We start from the raw sequence: 19,702 nt of genomic DNA, 5'->3' as shown, positions 1-19,702 counted from the left end.
AAATATTCAGGGTAAGATTGTTAAATTAGGTCTTTATTGGGAAGGTTAAAGAGTCAACTTCTAATTTGTAACTTCTACTGCAAAAATGTACAAACAAAAGGAAAATGATAACATACAGGAACGATGACACCCTCCTCAGTGATGCAATCACAGTCGGTTGGCTTGACGCATGTGTAGAGATCCTTTCTGATGTAGCCAGGTGGACAAGCTGGACACCTGCCACATGTGGGCACGCATGCGTTAGGGTCGTTCCTGTCACACTGAGTGATCTTGTGACGGTAGCAGTGGCAGGTCTCGTGACACTTGAAGGAGCAGCCATACACCTTCTTTACACACTCAGCTGGAGAGGAAAAGAGATTGAGGTGATACTATTCCATCTTAATAGTAAAATTCATGACTGGGAGTTAACATGGCGAATTTTTTAGTTAATATTGAAACAATGACGGTCATGCTTTTTATCTCACTACAAGACGGAAACTGCAGCTTTTAAGCATTTTCCTTCTTAGTCTTCTTAAAGCTGAGATGTGCTTCCAAAGGAAAATGTTTTTGAAAGATAATAAATGGATTGCCCATGGTCAAGCAACTTTAGAATTGGTCGAAAATTTCTTTGGTACGACTCAGTACGACATCCCCATAAATACATTCAAGAGTCAATACTAACTTGTGACCGTGGTGTATGTAGGTCTTGTAGTCCATTGAGGCTTGGTTGTGGTCTCTGGGTAGGTCTTCTCTGGCTCAGTAACCTCGGGCTTGGTGGTCTCTGGGTAGGTCCTCTCTGGCTCGGTAACCACTGGCCTGGTGGTAGTCACCTGAGATGTAACTGTGGTTGTTCCTGTATTGCAACAATTTGTAAAGTCTAAGGAATTGCAAACAACATATACAACTACCAAATATTACTGTGCTTACCATTCCAACACTTTCTTGACTAATTCAATTTTAAAACACAGCAAACTTTAAGGTAAACATCCAGTAACTGAAAATGATTTCTTGCCTGGTGTTGTAACCTTACGAGGTGTGCGATATGTAGTTGTTTCTGGGTAGGTCTTCTCTGGCTCAGTAACCTCAGGCTTGGTTGTCTCAGGGTAGGTCTTCTCTGGCTCAGTAACCTCAGGCTTGGTGGTCTCAGGGTAGGTCCTCTCTGGCTCGGTAACCTCTGGCCTGGTGGTCTCAGGGTAGGTCCTCTCTGGCCTGGTTGTCTCAGGATAAGTCCTCTCTGGCCTGGTAGTTTCTGGGTAGGTCCTCTCTGGCTTGGTGGTCTCAGGATAGGTCTTCTCTGGCCTTGTTGTCTCAGGGTATGTCTTTTCTGGCCTGGTAGTGTAGGTCTCTGATGTGGTGGTCCCTGGAGTTGTGACCTTTCTTGGTGTCTTGTATGTTGTAGTCTGTACTGTTGTTGTCGTTGTACCAACAGAAGTGGTCTCTGGTGTAGCCACAGTTGTGGTGATCTCAGGCTTAGTGCACATGTCGCGGCAAGTAAGGACGTTGTTGTAGCACTCACACACTCGGCACTCACCAATCTTCTTTGTTGTACCAGCCTATGGGATGATCATGAACATTTTATAGTAACTGTTAAACTGTGGGATTTTTTTTTTAAGTTACAAAAAGCAAAGTAAGAAGAAAACAAAGAACATACAAAGAACATAAAGAAACTTTTATAGTCTATTCTATTGATGTAAAACTAGCCATTACTTGTTCTATCAAACTCTACTTATCCATGCTGTGTATTGATGTTTTGATTAATATGGTATCATTTATCCTTTTATTGAACTCTTAAACTAACACGTGATAATCAAACATGCCCTGCTATTTTTCTGCAATCAGTCACTGTGGTTGAACTAATATTTCAACAATGAATGTAAAAAAATAAGTTTGTCAGAACCTTTGCAGTGTAAATTGTAGGAGTAAATGAAATATTAAAACTACTTCTGGGCAAACAGTATGTTACATGCAATAATCCTTCCTACCGGAATAATAACACCATCTGCTGTTATGCAGGGGCAGTCTGTTGGCTTCACACAACGGTTCCTGTCCACACGAACGTATCCCTTGGGACAAGGTGGACACTCGCCACATGTTGGGACACATGAAGAAGCATCACCAAACACACACTGGGTGATCTTGAACCTGTAGCAGTGGCAGGTCTCCTCACACTTGAAGGAACATCCATACACCTTCTTGGCACACTCAGCTAAGATAAAGTGAGCAAAAAAAGTTGATCAAATCTTGGGTTTCTTGACAAATAAATTTCATTATTATTATGTTAAATCAACACTGTGTAACTTATTAAAAGTGAATCAAGTAAAGGTAAAAATATGAAACGTTTTAAAATTCATAGAGGTCAATGTACACGAAGTAAACCCAAATACTCACTGGTCACTTCTGTTGTGATCCACGAGCTTGTAGAAGTCAACTGTGTAGTTGTGGGCTCAGTAACCTCAGGTTTGGTGGTTTCTGGGTAGGTCTTCTCTGGCTTGGTGGTCTCAAGTGAAGTTGTAGCTCCTGGGGTTGTGACCTTCCTTGTAGGCTTGGTGGTCTCAGGGTAGGTCTTCTCTGGCCTTGTTGTCTCAGGGTATGTCCTCTCTGGCCTTGTGGTCTCAGGGTAGGTCCTCTCTGGCCTGGTTGTCTCAGGGTAGGTCCTCTCCGGCCTAGTAGTCTCAGGGTAAGTCTTCTCTGGCCTAGTGGTCTCAGGGTAGGTCTGTTCTGGCCTGGTGGTCTCAGGGTAGGTCTGCTCTGGCCTTGTGGTCTCAGGATAGGTCTGTTCTGGCCTGGTGGTCTCAGGGTAAGTCTTCTCTGGCTTGGTCGTCTCAGGGTAGGTCCTCTCTGGCCTGGTGGTCTCAGGGTAGGTCCTCTCCGGCCTGGTAGTCTCAGGGTAAGTCTTTTCTGGCCTAGTGGTCTCAGGGTAGGTCTGTTCTGGCCTGGTGGTCTCAGGGTAAGTCTTCTCCGGCCTGGTGGTCTCAGGGTATGTCCTCTCTGGCCTTGTGGTCTCAGGATAGGTCTGTTCTGGCCTGGTGGTCTCAGGGTAAGTCTTCTCCGGCCTGGTGGTCTCAGGGTAGGTCTTCTCCGGCCTGGTGGTCTCTGGATATGTCTTCTCCGGCCTGGTGGTGTATGTCTCTGGAGTTGTCGTAGTAGAGGGTGTTGTCACCTTCCTGGGTGTTTTGTATGTTGTTGTTTCAGTCTCTGGCCTGGTGGTCTCAGGGTAGGTCTTCTCTGGCCTGGTAGTCTCAGGGTAGGTCTTCTCTGGCCTTGTGGTCTCAGGGTAGGTCTTCTCTGGCCTTGTGGTCTCAGGGTAGGTCTTCTCTGGCCTGGTGGTCTCTGGGTATGTCTTCTCTGGCTTGGTGGTCTCTGGGTAGGTCTTCTCTGGCCTTGTCGTCTCTGGGTAGGTCTGTTCTGGCTTGGTGGTCTCTGGGTAGGTCTGTTCTGGCCTGGTGGTCTCTGGGTAGGTCTGTTCTGGCCTTGTGGTCTCAGGGTAGGTCTTCTCAGGTCTGGTGGTCTCAGGATAGGTCTTCTCTGGTCTTGTGGTCTCAGGGTAGGTCCTCTCTGGCCTTGTGGTCTCAGGGTAGGTCCTCTCTGGCCTGGTGGTGTAGGTCTCTGGGGTTGTTGTAGAAGAGGGTGTTGTCACCTTCCTGGGTGTTTTGTATGTTGTTGTTTCAGTCTCTGGCTTGGTAGTTTCAGGATAGGTCTTCTCTGGCCTGGTGGTTTCAGCTGTAGTCCCGATGGTTGTTGTTGTTGTTATTTCAGGTTGCGTTGTAACAACTACAGCTGTTGTACTTACAACAACTGGAGTTGTGGTAGTGCAGAAGTTCTCACACCTCAGGTTGTTGTTGTAACAGTCACAGATATGGCACTCATCAATCTGCTTCTTTTCACCAGGCTAGTGTGACAAAAGTTTAAAAACCAGTTTGTTAAATGATTCAATCTTTTTCAATGCAATTGAAACTGACGATGGACAAATACGGACTCTGTTGTCATTTTCATGATAAGATGCATGTTGGTTTATATTTGAATTTACAGAAAAAAATGTTGCAGGTAAAATGGTTGCAGGTAAAAAGATTTTGGTAAGCAGCAACTTTTACGTATTGTAAGATATAAATTACGATCATTTCAGTGTACTGATTTTGATTTGCCGTGATGGGGGATATCTGTACATACCGGAATGACAGTGCCATCGGCTGTAACACATGGACATTCAGTTGGCTTCACACAGTGGTCACGATCCTTACGGATGTATCCCTTGGGACATGGTGGACATTCACCACATGTAGGCACACAGGTACTTCTGTCGCCGTACATACACTGTGTGATCTTAAACCTGAAAGGGAACTTGGCTTTAGAAGGTGGTGTATGTCAATGGCTGCTCCAGCTAAAATAAATGCAAGACAATTTTAGACCAATAATAAAACGAAAGTATCATTTTAGATCAGGAAATCAAATATATGGAAATTACAAACCTGTAGCAATGACAGGTCTCCTCACATCGGAATGAGCAGCCATATACCTTCCTGTCACATGCAGCTGCGGGGTACGAAACATAGTACATAATTTATAAATCTGAAAGCATTGTAGGGCTGCAAGAAAGTAGCAACTGCCAATTAATTATAATACCGTTAAAGACCGTGCTTACTGATTTGTACTTCCATTGAATATTTGTCATGGCGATGAGAAGTAGCTATGAAACATCAAGAAATTATAATGTCACTCACTTGTAAGTTCCGTAGTATACCAAGGTTTGGTTGTTTCAGGAACAGTTGTCCACACAGGTTTAGTTGTCTCTGGGTAGGTCTTCTCTGGCTCAGTAACCTCAGGCATGGTTGTCTCAGGGTAGGTCCTCTCTGGCTCAGTAACCTCTGGCTTGGTTGTCTCTGGGTAGGTCTTCTCTGGCTCTGTAACGTCTGGACGTGTAGTGCGAGATGTACCTGGAGTTGTTACCTTTCTTGTAGGCTTAGTTGTTTCTGGCTCAGTAACCTCTGGCTTGGTTGTCTCTGGGTAGGTCTTCTCTGGCTCAGTAACCTCAGGCTTGGTTGTCTCTGGGTAGGTCTTTTCTGGCTCAGTAACCTCAGGCCTGGTGGTCTCAGGGTAGGTCCTCTCTGGAGTGGTTGTACTTGGAGTAGTTGCTAAAAAGTGGAATATATACAGTGAACATCCAAGATACAGATCATAGACCAGACCTTTACATACATCAGAAAACCATACTTCTTTTATTTTAAAATCATCTGACTTGCGATGCATAATAGTATATTCAAGTATTAATCACATAGACTGAGTTCAAATGATTGGGAAAATTGGTAAAACATTTTGTAACTTCATAATACCAGAATTATTGTACTCTTAATAGAATGATATTTTCAGGAGTTTAATATTCTTGTAAATTATTTTCAATAGCTTACGGAAAGCTTTATCCTTACTTTTAGAGCAGATGGCAACATTAGTGTTGTAGCTTAGCAGACGCACTTCATAGTTGTAACAGTCTGGACTGATTTCTCTATAAATAGTTATTTACCCTCTGTTGTCACTGATGGGGTTGGTGTTGTTGGTCTTGTAGCTGGTGTTGTAACTGGTGTTGTGACCTTTCGAGGTGTCTTGTATCCAGTGGTGATTGCCCGTGTTGTTGTTGTTGTTGCCTCAGTTGTAGCCGAGGTCGTGCACAAGTTAGAACATGTCAAGGTGTTCTGGTAACATGTGCATACCTGGCATTGGCCGACCTTAATTGTCTTGCCCGCCTAAAAATTACAATGAAACAGAAAGAGATGAATGAGATGAGAAAATTTCCTGTAGCTGCATCTCATTTCACTCAATAAATCGAGTGTTAAGTTTCATAGCACCATTCTAGCAACTCACCGGTACAACAACGTTTCCATCGGTGATACAGTCACACTCTGTAGGCTTGACACAGTGATACAGGTCCTTTCTGATGTAGCCTTTGGGACATGCAGGGCATTCACCACATGTTGGCACACAGGCCTTGGGGTCATTGCGCTGGCACTGTGTGATCTTGTATCTGTAGCAGTGACAGGTTTCCTCACAACGGAAGGAACAGCCGTATACCTTCTTCGCACATTCAGCTGGAAAGAAAAACATTAATAAATTTTAAAACCTGACCTAGCTGAAAATGCAGGAGGTACACCTGGAATGTGTAATGTAGTTAATTATGCACATTTGTAAATGCTCAAGTCTGCCAATGTTAAAAATATCTTTTTAAATCAAATTTAAAAATACATACATTGGAGAACACATATTAATCTGCCGTTAGAACAGAGAAAAATGTGACTGAGTTCACAGTACGTATTCTAAATTCCTTGAACTAAAAAAAATTAAGTACGGGTACTGCAAATTAGGTACCAGTAGTCCTTGGCTTCAGATTTAACAGCTCAAACTTCAAAACCTGACGAAGTCCTTTTTACAGATATTCCGACATAAAGAACAATATCTGAATGTATATTATACCAGGCATAGAAAAGGAGGTCAACATACTTGTAACAGTGGTGTATGTTTGAGGGAGTGTTGTAGAGACACGTGGTGTTGTCGTAAACATCTCAGGCTTAGTTGTGTATGTCTCAGGCTTGGTGGTGTAGGTCTCGGGCTTGGTGGTGTATGTCTCAGGCTTGGTGGTGTAGGTCTCAGGCTTGGTGGTGTATGTCTCAGGCCTGGTAGTGAACACCTCTGGGCGTGTTGTAGAGACACGTGGTGTTGTCGTAAACATCTCAGGCTTAGTTGTGTATGTCTCAGGCTTGGTGGTGTATGACTCAGGCTTGGTAGTGTATGTCTCAGGCCTGGTGGTGTACGTCTCAGGCTTGGTAGTGTATGTCTCAGGCTTGGTAGTGTATGACTCAGGCCTGGTGGTGTATGTCTCAGGCCTGGTGGTGTATGTCTCAGGCCTGGTGGTGTATGTCTCAGGCTTGGTAGTGTACGTCTCAGGCTTGGTGGTGTACGTCTCAGGCTTGGTGGTGTATGTCTCAGGCCTGGTGGTGTATGTCTCAGGCTTGGTGGTGTATGTCTCAGGCTTGGTGGTGTATGTCTCAGGCTTGGTGGTGTACGTCTCAGGCTTGGTGGTGTATGTCTCAGGCTTGGTGGTGTATGTCTCTGGCTTGGTGGTGTGCGTCTCAGGCTTGGTGGTGTATGTCTCAGGCTTGGTGGTGTATGTCTCAGGCTTGGTGGTGTATGTCTCAGGCTTGGTGGTGTATGTCTCTCGGGTTGTCGTGACAGATGGTGTTGTAACCTTCCTCGGAGTTTTGTATGTTGTTGTTTCAGTCTCAGGCCTGGTAGTGTAGGTCTCGGGCTTGGTAGTGTAGGTCTCGGGCTTGGTGGTAAAGGACTCGGGCCCAGTTGTGGTATAGGACTCAGGCCTAGTAGTGTACGTTTCGGGCTTGGTGGTGTATGTTTCTGATGTAGTTGTAACTGTAGAAGTAGTAACTTCCTTTGTTGTTTGATAGCCGGTTGTTTCAACCATAGTTGTTGTAGTTACACTCGATGTTGAGCAGAAGTTGGAACATACAAGCTTGTTATTGTAGCACCTGCAAATTGTGCAATCATCGATTTTCTTGGTCTCTCCTGCCTGTATAAACAAATAAGTGCTGTTGTTATATAGAATGCTGCTAATAACAAATACTGTGTAACCCATCAGTCAATTGAGCAATCAACCATTAGGATATAGGATATTAGGATACAGGAAAAATCCAAGATAAAATAAGCTTAGGTTAAATATGTGATGCATTGAAGATTTGGTGTGTTATGCATGTCAATTAATAAAAAAAGTCCATAGATTTACAACTTTGAGAAAGGTAATTCTATCTTAAAGGTTCTTCAGTTTGGAATTATATTGATTGCCTGACTATCATACCTTGACAACAACACCTCCATCAGTGATACAGTCACACTCTGTCGGCTTGATGCAGTGGTACTGGTCCTTGCGGAGATACCCTGGAGGACACTGTGGGCACTCTCCACAAGTTGGAACACAGGTGCTTCTATCGCCATACTGGCACTGGGTGATCTTGTACCTATAGCAGTGACATGTCTCGTCACACTTGAAGGCACATCCGTACACCCTCTTCTTACATTGTGCTGAAAGTAAGCAAATAAAAAAGGTTAAGGTACACCACCATACTAATTGAATTATTCAAAAATTGCAGGAAATTTTGCAACGTATCCAATCCTTTTGGTACATTATACTACCGTACTAAAGCAACTTACTTGTGGCTATAGGCTTCGACGTAGTATATTCTGGTGCAGTCGTTTCAGGCTTCGTGGTGTATGTCTCTGGAGTTGTTGTAGAAGACGGAGTTGTAACCTTCCTTGGTGTTTTGTATGTTGTTGCACCAGACTCTGGCCTGGTGGTCTCAGGATAGGTCTTCTCCGGTCTGGTGGTCTCAGGGTAGGTCTTCTCTGGCCTAGTGGTCTCAGGGTAGGTCTTCTCTGGCCTGGTAGTCTCAGGGTATGTCTTCTCTGGCCTGGTGGTCTCAGGGTATGTCTTCTCTGGCCTGGTGGTCTCAGGGTATGTCCTCTCTGGCTTGGTAGTCTCTGGGTAGGTCTTCTCTGGCCTAGTGGTCTCAGGGTAGGTCCTCTCTGGTCTGGTGGTCTCAGGGTAGGTCCTCTCTGGCCTGGTGGTCTCAGGGTAGGTCTTCTCTGGCTTTGTGGTCTCAGGATAGGTCCTCTCTGGCCTTGTGGTCTCAGGGTAGGTCCTCTCTGGCCTTGTTGTCTCAGGGTAGGTCTGTTCTGGAATTGTTGTCTCAGGTCTGGTAGTTGTCCCTGCATTTACAATCGTGAGATTTAGTATGATATATTTGGTATCAATGCAAAGAAACAAAAACAAAAGGAGACTGATTCAATGACTGTAAGAAATTTAGTCATCTTGCCTGGTGTTGTAACCTTCCTTGGCGTACGGTACGTGGTTGTCTCAGGATACGTTTCCTCTGGTGTTGTTGTAGTAACAACTGTGGTTGTTGACCTAACAGTTGTTGGTTTCACTGTGGTCATAGCTGTAAAGGATATCGAAGGAGAACAGGCTTCCTTTTAGTTTACAGTGGCATGATTATGATTAACAGCATCTAAATTTAGTATATTACTTTGAATTAGTATTTGAAGAACTTAGCAACTGATTTATTGTAAAGAAAATGCCAACCCCTTTATCATATCTACACAGCACATTTGGACTGAGAGGAACACAAAAGTAACTTACTGCATTCTGCTGGCTCTACACAATGGACTCCGTCAAGAACCTTTCCTTCAGGGCAGCGACAACCCTCAACACATGGATGGCTACAGCGTCCTGCCACCTTCTTCTGGTAGTAGGCAGTGTTCTCACAGGTCTCGGGGCATCCAGAACCACATGGGTCATAGACGAATGTTGGTGGGCACGTAATTGCTGAAAATGAATTTAAGATAATCATGATACAATGTGAAGTACCCAACATGGCACCAATTATTTGCTTAATTCACAAGAAACTGTTATTTAAGAAACTGGACAAGTTTTGAAAACTGTCAAATCTTAAAGATTTATCGATTTAAGCCTATAGAATTCCTTGTGTATCTCATTACAGGGATGTCTAACATTTATCGACGTATTTGGTAAATTCTGCCAAATGTAACATTGTATTTGAATTGACTGCATATGGCTTCTTATTATTTTCCAAAATTGTTTGCACTGGTATATGACAGCATCTTGTATGACTGCCTCAGCCTAAACATTACAGGCTATATGTACTTACGACAGAGTTTCTCGCTTCTCCAGGACAGACAGATGCCACAGCGTTGGCATGCGGCAGCATAAGCAGTCAGAGTGTCACAGAGTTCCTTTCCTTGACAGACATCATCTCTACAGGCCTAAAATACAAAGAGGTAATGTTATAATGAACTCGTGAAAGCTTACTGGCTCAGCAATCTTCCCAGGATTTGTTTAACAACTTGGTCAACAGGCACTGATTTTTTTATAATACATGCACACTAAAATGGGAAATCATGGTATCATTTAGTCACATGTAAAGACAATGTAAGTCTTGATACCAGCTAGACTTGCCATGGTCTGAGCATTAAAAAAAAGTAGTCACGGCAACTTCTTGCTGAACACGAAAGCAAAATTTGATGAGGATAAATTCTCACATTACTGGTTCATACAAAAATTAGATGACACGATGAATGATAGTGATGATATTTGGGTGAAGTATAAAACCTATGAGACATACGCCCTTGAAGCTCTTGACATTGACGTAGGAGTGGCAAGGTGCGAATACGGAGGAATGCAGGATGTCGCACACGGAGGTTTGCACAGGTGAGCAGGTTGGTGTGGGTGGTGGGAGTGTCTGACAGTGCTTGGCGCCATCATCGATGAACCAGGAGCGGCCAAACTTGTTGAAGTCATTGACCTTGTACTGTCCATTGCAGACACCTTGACAATGATAAGAGCAATTTGCATCAGGTTTTTATATTAATATACTTCATTTAATTTGTCATATTTAACAAAGGATTGGGGCAGTTTCCATGATATCTAGACAACGTTCTTGCCAGTGTCCGTCTATCCATCATTTGACGGAATTTACAGCTCATGACGGACAAAATATGGCTAATCTGTCATATTTGACGGACAAATCGGCGTGTACCTGTCTGTATCTGTATCGGTAGAACTGCCCTTCTGCGTAACACACCGAAGATTTGTTGTGAAGATTTAAAACGAGATGTCATTGAACTAAGCTTAGTCTACCAGCGAAATTTGCCCCTCAAAATGCAGGAAATACCCAGGGGCATTTCATATGGTTAAGATTTCACAATGTTCCCAGTACCCCTTAGGATCTCTGGCACAACACTTCAAACAAAATTGAGATGTCAGAAAAAAATTAGGCTGACTAGATCACAGTGTCTGCAATTCTAGGGTCGTCCACAACTGTATTTTCACAACGTTATGTCCTTACCACAAAGACCCTCGGTGTTCGAGCCATATCGGTCGTTGGGAACAGTTACACTGAATCCATGGCAAGAGTCGTCGTACTGCACCTCCAGACCATAGCGTTCATAGTTCAGGATCAGACGGAGACCCACGCAGCGCACAGTCATGGCGCCATTGTTGATGGGGATGGTGACACCTCTGGGCACCCGACGGGCAGAGCCATCAATGATCACCTTTGGGTAAAAATGAAGTATTCATTAGCCACACAGCAATATAATTGTTTAGTTGGTATTGTCTGAGGGCTAACTTCATTTCAGACGAGTAGCATTTAAAAGATTTCAACCGTAAGTAATACACATGTGGCAGTTAAGATGAGTGTCATTTTACATTACATGTGTGTTAACATTACCCCTGTTGTTTTAAAGAACAATCAACTCTTATGAGTCAATGAGGTAACCAATACAGGTACATAATTCTAACAGGACTAAGTATAATTTCGGACACAATTTCAGAAAACCTTTACCATTGGCTTTGTTCCTGGAGACGTTTGTAATTGCAACCTAAATATTCATCCTTTAATACATCATACGTCTAAATATTAATTCATTTGGTTCAATCTATTTTGAAACGATTAGGGTTGTAGTGGCATCAAAGTGTTAGCCCATTACTATGACGGGGCATGTTTTCTACATTACACAGTGGCTTTACCTTGAATCCTGCCATGAGTTCCACCTGAGTCTTCCCACAGAGCACCTTCACAGACCTGGTGCAGGTGTAGCTCGGGTTATTTGGACAAGCCTCATTGCTGATGTAGACCTCGTAGTCTGGATTCTTGGCGTTGTGACGAGAGAGCAGATGTGTGCAACGTCCACAGTACTTGTAGGAGCGACTGTCAAAGGTGCTGAAGTGGCATTCACCATACCCGAAGCAGAAACCTGTCACAAAAGCAATATTCAGATATTAATTTATCATATCAGAACTATATACAGAATAGCTTGGGCATAGAAACGTCCTTTGGATAATTTAAATCTCACAAGAAACTCAGTAGAAATTAAGAAGGAAGTAGACTTAAACAAACCCTGAGATAGATTCGAAAATACTTACATTCCTTGGGAGGTGTAGTAGGTGTGATGGTAGTGGTGATTTGTGGTGTTGTGGTAACCTCTGAAAAGGACAGAATTATCAGCATCACGTACCTATTATAATTATAGGTGAAAATCCTTTTCACAAATTCTGAAGATATCAAAATTGGACATAGTTTCGGAAAGAATGATTACAGTATAACATTTCAGTTGAGTTGAAAAAAGCCATAATGATTACATCCATGGCAATACTTACCACATTCCCTCACACACCGATCATCCTGCAACATGTATCCCTCCTTGCATTCACATGTTTCTATGTTTTGGCGAGAACAGGACATGAAGCGATGGTAGTCCTTATTGGAGCACGTCAGAGGACAAGCACTTCCGGTAGGATTGAAGGTCTTTCCCTCCTCACAATCCATTGCTGCAGAAAACAACAAGCGGAGACATCCGTGAAAAGTTTATTCAACAACATTGACATGCTGATGTAAGCACGGTGACTAAGTACTTGCAGATATGGTTTAACCTTTGGAAATTGTTTAATAATTCATATGTGTTATCTTCTCATCACATTTATCATTCGGAACTATCTGTATACCGTATCACGTCTTATTGTCAAAAGTGTGATGTGTACTTAGGGCCAGTTTACACCCTGCAAAAAATTATATGTCCTATGGCGACCTACGCATAGCGCCGCGCGGCGCGTGTCGTAGGACAATTTTTTGGAGCCTGACACCATTGCGGTCAAATTTGGGCCCAAATGTCCCAATTTTACTGAGCGGAATCATGATCGATCTGACGTAATGCGAACCGAACGTTAGATTGATTTGGAGTCACCCGCGGTAAACCTCCTTTTTCCTCTAACAGAAGAAAATGTTCACAAGTATAAAACAATGTCTGTACAGTACATCTATGCCACTATTTTGTGGATGTTTATCATTAGTAACTATTAGTAAGCTACTAATTGGTAGAGTGCTCGCTTTGAAACCGGGAGGTCGTGAGTTCAAACCCCGGCCGGGTCATAACAAAGACTTTAAAAATGGTACACACTTCTTTCTCTGCTTAGCACTTAGCACATATGAGAAAGAGTGTGGGAAGTTCAAACACACAGCACTACCAGCGGCCTAGCCCCCTGCTGTAGTGCCTTGCACAACTATGTGTCGCCCAAGGGCGATATGGTAATGGACATGGGCACCAAACCCATATGCTCTGCATAGAGCACGGGTGGACCTTTTCAGCTACTGCCATCATTGTTGGTGGCCTTGAAGATCGTAATTCCTGTTTACCCCTTCTCCTATCCACGGGGCATGACATGCGTGCAATCATGGTTTATCAAACGCAACAAACTCAAAATTCAATTTACCTCAAAAACTACCTTACAGACAGTGACAATTCACTTTGCAATACTCACGACAGAACTTCTTAGTCCTCCAAGACAAGACGACACCACAGCTGCGACATTCTGCAGCGTAAGCCGCGAGCACACTGCAGGTGTTGTTAGCGTAACACTCATCATATAGGCAGGCATCGTAGTACTTCATCACGTCAACAACGTTGTGGCAAGCTGCAAAAGCCTGTAAGAAATGACCAAACTTCATTATACTCCTTTCAAAATACCTTGTATCACTAGCCAACTAGGTGGGAGCGGACGTAAACTTACGAGAATGGTACACAGCAGGCTATTGTATCACAGTATTGAAATCACATACTCCTTTCATGTGGGAATATGATCAACAAGATGATGAAAAAAGCAAATGTTGTAAAGCTGTATTTCATTTGTCGTAAAGCTCTGCATGCTTTAAGTTTGCAAAAGGAAACAGATAACAATGTGTCAGTTACAGTGCTGGGTATATAGCCTTACCTGCCACATCATACAATTTTGCCAAGTGCATCTAGAAACTCTCTCTTTCGGAAATCACCTTTACGACATTTTTAAATATATCTAGAATCTAGATTGGCAGGGAATTTGCAAGCTTTATCCTGGGAATTTACTGAAAATGCATGCTTACATTAGTCCACAGAATGTTGCAGATGGATTCGTCACGTTTAGGACATGGTGTGACTGGCTTGATTTCGTTACAGGCGATGGACTTCCTCTCCACCAGCCAATCCCGTCCGAATGCTACAACGTTCTTCGTGACGCTGCCATCACGGAGGGTGAAGTCATCCGACTTGTCCTGATTACAAATACCTGTAAAAACAATAGACTGACACTTGTCATTTGTTGCCTACATGTTTGTGATACTTTAAGCCCCTGTCACTCACTCAGAACCTTCCGCCGAACACGAGCCTACCAAGGGTGGCTTAAGTACGGGAGCAGCCTGACCGGACTAATGCCTCGCCTACCTTTCTTTCCGTATGAATCAAATTTGAGTTGAATTTGAGTCAAATTTTAATGCCAATCTCGCCCCAACCTACTCCCCAACACCAGTTGGCCCAGCCGACATTGCTCCCGACCTACTCCTAACCATAGTTGGGAGTAGTTCGGCTGGTGTCCGGGAGGCCATTTTCGGCTATGTGATATTTGAAGATCAATGAATTTGAAAGATTTAAAAACAATTATCCTATCTATATCTGATGCCAAAGAAATGAATGCTCACCGCACAAGCCTTCAGTCTTGCCGATGTAGAAGTTGGAGATGAGGACATTGAACGCCTTGTTGACGCAGTCATATTTAGCCTCCAGGCCAACTGCCTTCACTGTGGCCACCAGCTGGAAGCCAACCCTCTCCACCACAATGCCGTTGTATACGAATGGACATGTACTGGTGACTTGGTGGTATTTGCCATTGGACAATACCTGGCAGTGACAAGTATAAACAATTGTGTTGAAACAGTTGTTTTAACAACTAATCACAAAGACATGCTAGTAAGTTAAATTGTGTTTACAAAAAAATGAATGGGCTCGAATGTGTCAATATGTTAATTGACATGTAAATTTATAAAAAAAATTTACTTGTGAAAATAGAAAATTTTGGTGCGTGTAAGCACAAGAAATTAGTCAGTTGAACCATTTTTTTAAATTTCAAATTACCTTGTAACCAGCCTCCATCTTGATCTCGCAGTCCCTGTAGCGTACAATCAGAGCTACTGGACATGTGGTTCCAGGGAAGCCGCATTCATCAAGAACTGTCATCACTTCGAACTCCTGTCAAAGGCATGAACAATAGTAAGAAATCAAGTAATCAGCTTAGTTATATTGATTATAAGAATCATCTCATCGGTAGTGTATCATTTTCATGTCAAGAAGAAAAACATCTAAATACAGAAATCAACAGGGAAAAACAGATACCCAGTAATAGATTTCTACTTTGAACACAAAAGACGTACCTGTTTGCCCATATCCCTTGTCAGAACGTAAGTACACCTGCCATCAAAGTTGTAGTGACAGCTGTCATAGCTGACGAAGTGGCCACACTTGCCATAACCATAACAGAAACCTGTAAAACACAGGTTAAGGAGAACTGTAAATACTATTCATTGATATGTGAAATATTGAAGTATTGAAAATCCATAATCATACATGATTATGCTCCCTGAAATCGGCCACACATAATCTTTAATTATTGCAGTAACGAATCATTTGCTACTTTGCAAATTGATATTATGTCCACACATTGACTTTACACTATTACTGTACAACATTCAAATGTATGTCATTGATACCCTGTTGCACAATTTGCAATGTAGCATCATGTATAGTGTTTGTAATTTGTGACACATTGCACCACACTGGCACAGCATCTGATGAACCCTATTGATACTCACACTTGTCTTCATGAGGTGGTCTTGTAGTCTTGGTGGTGGTGGTCGTGGCCAGTGTTGTTGTTTTTGCTGTTGTTGTTGTTGTTGTAACGGTTGTGGCAGTTGGTTCAGTTACAGGTGTGGTGGTGGTCACTTGACAGATGTCTCTGCAGACCATCTTGTTTGCTTCGCAAGAGCACTGCATACACTTGCCCTCCATCCATTTGGTGTTGGGCTGAAAAGATCAAATGCGAAAGGACTCAGAATAGGGAGGTAAAAAGGTGAAGCAGAATGATGAAAACATACCCTTTAATTCCTGAAAGTCTTATATCATTTCAAAATAGATCATAACCAACTGAAATAATATTTGTGAGTATATGATATATCAAAGGATGACTAATATGTAGGTTGCAGAATTCTTCAGAATTGGCTTCGAAAAACATACCATTAGTTACTATGGAAGGAGGCAAAGTGGTCAGAAGTCACTTTCCTAATAGTTTTCTATTTCATAAGCTTGGATAACTACTGTCAGTTTGTACAAATTTTCCTTGTGTTAGTGTTACATTCCTACCTGTACAACTGTTCCATTCTCCAGGCGGCAATCACAGTCCACTTCCCGAACACATTCATTGGAGGAGATGAGGCAGTAGCCCTTTGGACACTTTCTGTGGTATCCGCACTGAGGAACACAGGTCTCGTCGTGACCGTACTTACACTCGGTGACAGACTGGCGCATGCTGTGGCACATGTCGTAACAGCTGAAGGCGCAAGGGTCGTACATGTCGTCTGGGCACTCAGCTAAAAAGAAAGAAACAAGTAGATTTAATATGCTTAAGGATTGGCAAAACAGATGACTATCACCTCTTCAAAGATGTCAAACCTAACACCAGTAAGGTTTGAACCACTCACACAAGGAAGGACCCCTGCACTTTTCGACATGTAGCGGGATAAACGTGCATGGGGTGTGGCGCTCCTTAAACACAGGACCTACAGCTTTGAGTCCTATTTGAGAGGGCGTCCCTAACCGAAGTTACGTATTCATTTACACCCGAGTCAACGGAGAAATTAGATGTAAAGTGTCTTTTCCAAGGAAACAGCAATGGGGGTCTGACAAAACTTTCGGTTTCTACGTCAACCACCCTAGCCACAAAACCGCCTCCCAACCCTATTTATTACATTTCTGTCTAAAAGACGGGCTACCTACATTTGCACATGTCACTTACTCTTAAACTACTCAGTATAATATTTACAACAGCCTATATCATTGTTATAATTCGTGGGCTTTCAGATGAACATTGTTTAGCGAACTGACGATGCAAAGACTTACTGGTTACTGCTGGTGTTGTCTTTGATGATGTGTAAATAATCTTTGGTGTGGTGGTCCTCATGATCTCAGGAGTTGTCTCGGGGTTGGTTGTGTAAATCTCAGGCTTTGTAGTGTATTCTGGACGTGTCGTAGAGGAAGGAGTTGTAACCTTCCTTGGTGTTTTGTATGTTGTTGTTGTGTATATCTCTGGTTTTGTGGTTTCAGGGTATGTCTTCTCTCGCCTAGTGGTCTCAGGGTAGGTCCTCTCTGGCCTGGTGGTCTCAGGGTAGGTCCTTTCTGGCCTGGTGGTCTCAGGGTAGGTCCTCTCTGGCTTGGTGGTCTCAGGGTAGGTCTTCTCTGGCCTTGTAGTCTCAGGGTAGGTTCTCTCTGGTCTGGTGGTTTCAGGATATGTCTTTTCTGGCCTGGTGGTCTCAGGATATGTCTTCTCTGGTCTTGTTGTCTCAGGGTATGTCCTCTCTGGCCTTGTTGTCTCGGGGTAGGTCTTCTCTGGCCTGGTAGTCTCAGGGTATGTCTGCTCTGGCCTGGTAGTGAATGTCTCTGTAGTTGTAGATGAAGGAGTTGTCACCTTTCTTGGTGTTTTGTATGTTGTTTCAGTTTCTGGCTTGGTCGTCTCAGGGTAGGTCTTCTCTGGCCTGGTGGTCTCAGGGTAGGTCCTCTCTGGCCTGGTGGTCTCAGGGTATGTCCTCTCTGGCTTGGTGGTGTCGGGGTAGGTCTGCTCTGGCCTGGTAGTGAATGTCTCTGTAGTTGTAGATGAAGGAGTTGTCACCTTTCTTGGTGTTTTGTATGTTGTTTCAGTTTCTGGCTTGGTCGTCTCAGGGTAGGTCTTCTCGGGCCTAGTGGTCTCGGCTGTACTACCAGTGGTTGTTGTTGTTGTTGGCGTGGTTACAACTATGGTCGTTGTACTCACCACAACTGGAGTTGTGGTAGTGCAGAAGTTCTCACATCTCAGGTTGTTGTTGTAACAGTCACAGATATGGCATTCATCAATCTGCTTCTTTTCACCAGGCTGTTAAGAAATAATTAGACGTTTTAGTGGCAAAACATAGGTAGAAAAGATTTTTCATAAACCAGTGGGAAGCAACGCATGATGATCACGGCGATTGCTGAAACTGAATCCTGAATGGTAAAAAACCCTGCACACTCTTTAACAACAACCAAAACCATGAATCGTAACCCACTGCCAGAGGAGCGGGTCATCCACATATCTTATTTCAGCAATCAAAAACACAGATAGAACTTTTAAAAAACAATGCGCATCATCAGGACCCCAATAGCAAATCATATACCGAGACCCCAAAAAATCCGTCCCGCCCACGGTAAGTTACATCTATGAACACGCAAACATCGACCAAGAACAGAACCCTTCTGCAGAAGGATGTCTCCTTCCCCTGGGGACTATGCAAAAATAAGTACATGGTCACCTAAAAGTTGGTTTCAACTCTAAGTTTCTTCAAGCAGTTCCCGACCAAATTTTCCCTTAATATAGACGTAACCGATTTTGTTTTGTCAAAAGTAATCATGACAGCATATTTTTTATAATTATTATTAATCATTGTTGCAACAAAATATAGAATACAACGACATACCGGAATGACAGTTCCATCAGCTGTAACACATGGGCATTCAGTTGGCTTCACACAGTGGTCACGGTCCTTCCTGATGTATCCCTTGGGACATGGTGGACATTCACCACATGTAGGCACACAGGTACTTCTGTCGCCGTACATACATTGGGTGATCTTAAACCTGAAATGTATCAGTACGATAACTTGATATTTACATTTTAACATTGTAAAACTGATATTATTAAACTTTATATTTATAAGTATATATAGAGAGCTTTCTTGACACAACAAAAGTGCTTCGACTTTCGTAAGGTCTATAACTAAACATTCAGGAAGGCACGTTATTATTTTTTTCGTACAATACCTATCAAGACTAATTAACATAATTATGAACTGCTTCCATCTTTGTTAAGAAAGCAATAGAATAGGAAGAAAGCAGAAAAAATGTCATTACAGACAGCCAAAACTGATCAATTTCTTTCTTAGAAAAAGAAACAAAATTCGTATTCATTATGGAATTTAACAAACAATGTAAGATCCATTTGTTCATAGATCTACAACTGCCTCCTAAAGAAGCGAGAAGTTCCCCATAGTCTGCATAGTTGTAATAAGATATTTGTTTTTATGGCTTCACCACACCACGAAGTGGTGTGGTGAAACCATATTGCTTTTTCTGATGTTTCTCCTCCTCCTTCTTCTTCTCCTCCTGCCATATCTTTAAATGGATTCAGCTTCTTCATTTTGGGGCCTAAGGATCTGAAATTTGGTATGGAGGTACAGTGGGCAAATACCCTTAGGCGTTTTTTAAATTTTTGTGATACAGGCTTTTAGAATGGTTTTATTTGAGTTTTTTGGCTGTATTATAGCAAATGTATTACTGTGTCAGTGGGCAGTGTTAACCACATTTGGCATGAGTCATCACAATGGAATGCAGGGCATCAACCAATAGGCATGCAGCTTTCCTCTCTTCTTCTTGCTGATTGGCTGTTGGGATTTAACTTGATTAACACCTGCACAGTAAGCATTTCCATACTGACAGTATGTCTGTATTCTAAGTGTTTTGGTAGGTATTCAAGCTTTCCTGCTCCAGCATTGGAATGCCGGGCATGGAC

The 19,702-nt window shown here is 42.9% G+C and overlaps 2 protein-coding genes across 2 annotated transcripts in view; both read right to left on the bottom strand.

Moving 5' to 3' along the window:
- Positions 1-7,968, bottom strand: part of LOC109465863 (mucin-2-like) — a 15,787-nt gene extending 7,819 nt beyond the window's left edge. The window contains exons 1-6 of the mRNA XM_019763352.1: positions 7,832-7,968; positions 6,466-6,764; positions 5,833-6,056; positions 5,495-5,714; positions 4,960-5,108; positions 1,062-1,106 (exon numbers count right to left, since the gene is read on the bottom strand). Of these exons, the coding sequence (XP_019618911.1) occupies positions 1,062-1,106; positions 4,960-5,108; positions 5,495-5,714; positions 5,833-6,056; positions 6,466-6,764; positions 7,832-7,968 (1,074 nt within the window). The remainder of the gene's footprint in view (positions 1-1,061; positions 1,107-4,959; positions 5,109-5,494; positions 5,715-5,832; positions 6,057-6,465; positions 6,765-7,831) is intronic.
- Positions 7,969-9,184: 1,216 nt separating this feature from the next.
- Positions 9,185-19,702, bottom strand: part of LOC109465862 (mucin-2-like) — a 23,611-nt gene continuing 13,093 nt past the window's right edge. The window contains exons 14-27 of the mRNA XM_019763351.1: positions 18,612-18,771; positions 17,367-18,031; positions 16,270-16,456; positions 15,723-15,933; positions 15,285-15,394; positions 14,989-15,102; positions 14,556-14,754; positions 13,965-14,146; positions 13,367-13,529; positions 11,975-12,034; positions 11,579-11,805; positions 10,896-11,103; positions 10,173-10,375; positions 9,185-9,355 (exon numbers count right to left, since the gene is read on the bottom strand). Of these exons, the coding sequence (XP_019618910.1) occupies positions 9,185-9,355; positions 10,173-10,375; positions 10,896-11,103; positions 11,579-11,805; positions 11,975-12,034; positions 13,367-13,529; positions 13,965-14,146; positions 14,556-14,754; positions 14,989-15,102; positions 15,285-15,394; positions 15,723-15,933; positions 16,270-16,456; positions 17,367-18,031; positions 18,612-18,771 (2,860 nt within the window). The remainder of the gene's footprint in view (positions 9,356-10,172; positions 10,376-10,895; positions 11,104-11,578; positions 11,806-11,974; positions 12,035-13,366; positions 13,530-13,964; positions 14,147-14,555; positions 14,755-14,988; positions 15,103-15,284; positions 15,395-15,722; positions 15,934-16,269; positions 16,457-17,366; positions 18,032-18,611; positions 18,772-19,702) is intronic.

The sequence above is a fragment of the Branchiostoma belcheri genome, unplaced genomic scaffold (assembly GCF_001625305.1).
Source record: "Branchiostoma belcheri isolate BF01 breed outbred unplaced genomic scaffold, Haploidv18h27 scaffold16, whole genome shotgun sequence".
NCBI lineage: Eukaryota > Metazoa > Chordata > Leptocardii > Amphioxiformes > Branchiostomatidae > Branchiostoma > Branchiostoma belcheri.
The sequence above is the reverse complement of the archived record's forward strand: the minus strand, read 5'-3'. Positions and strand labels throughout refer to the sequence as shown.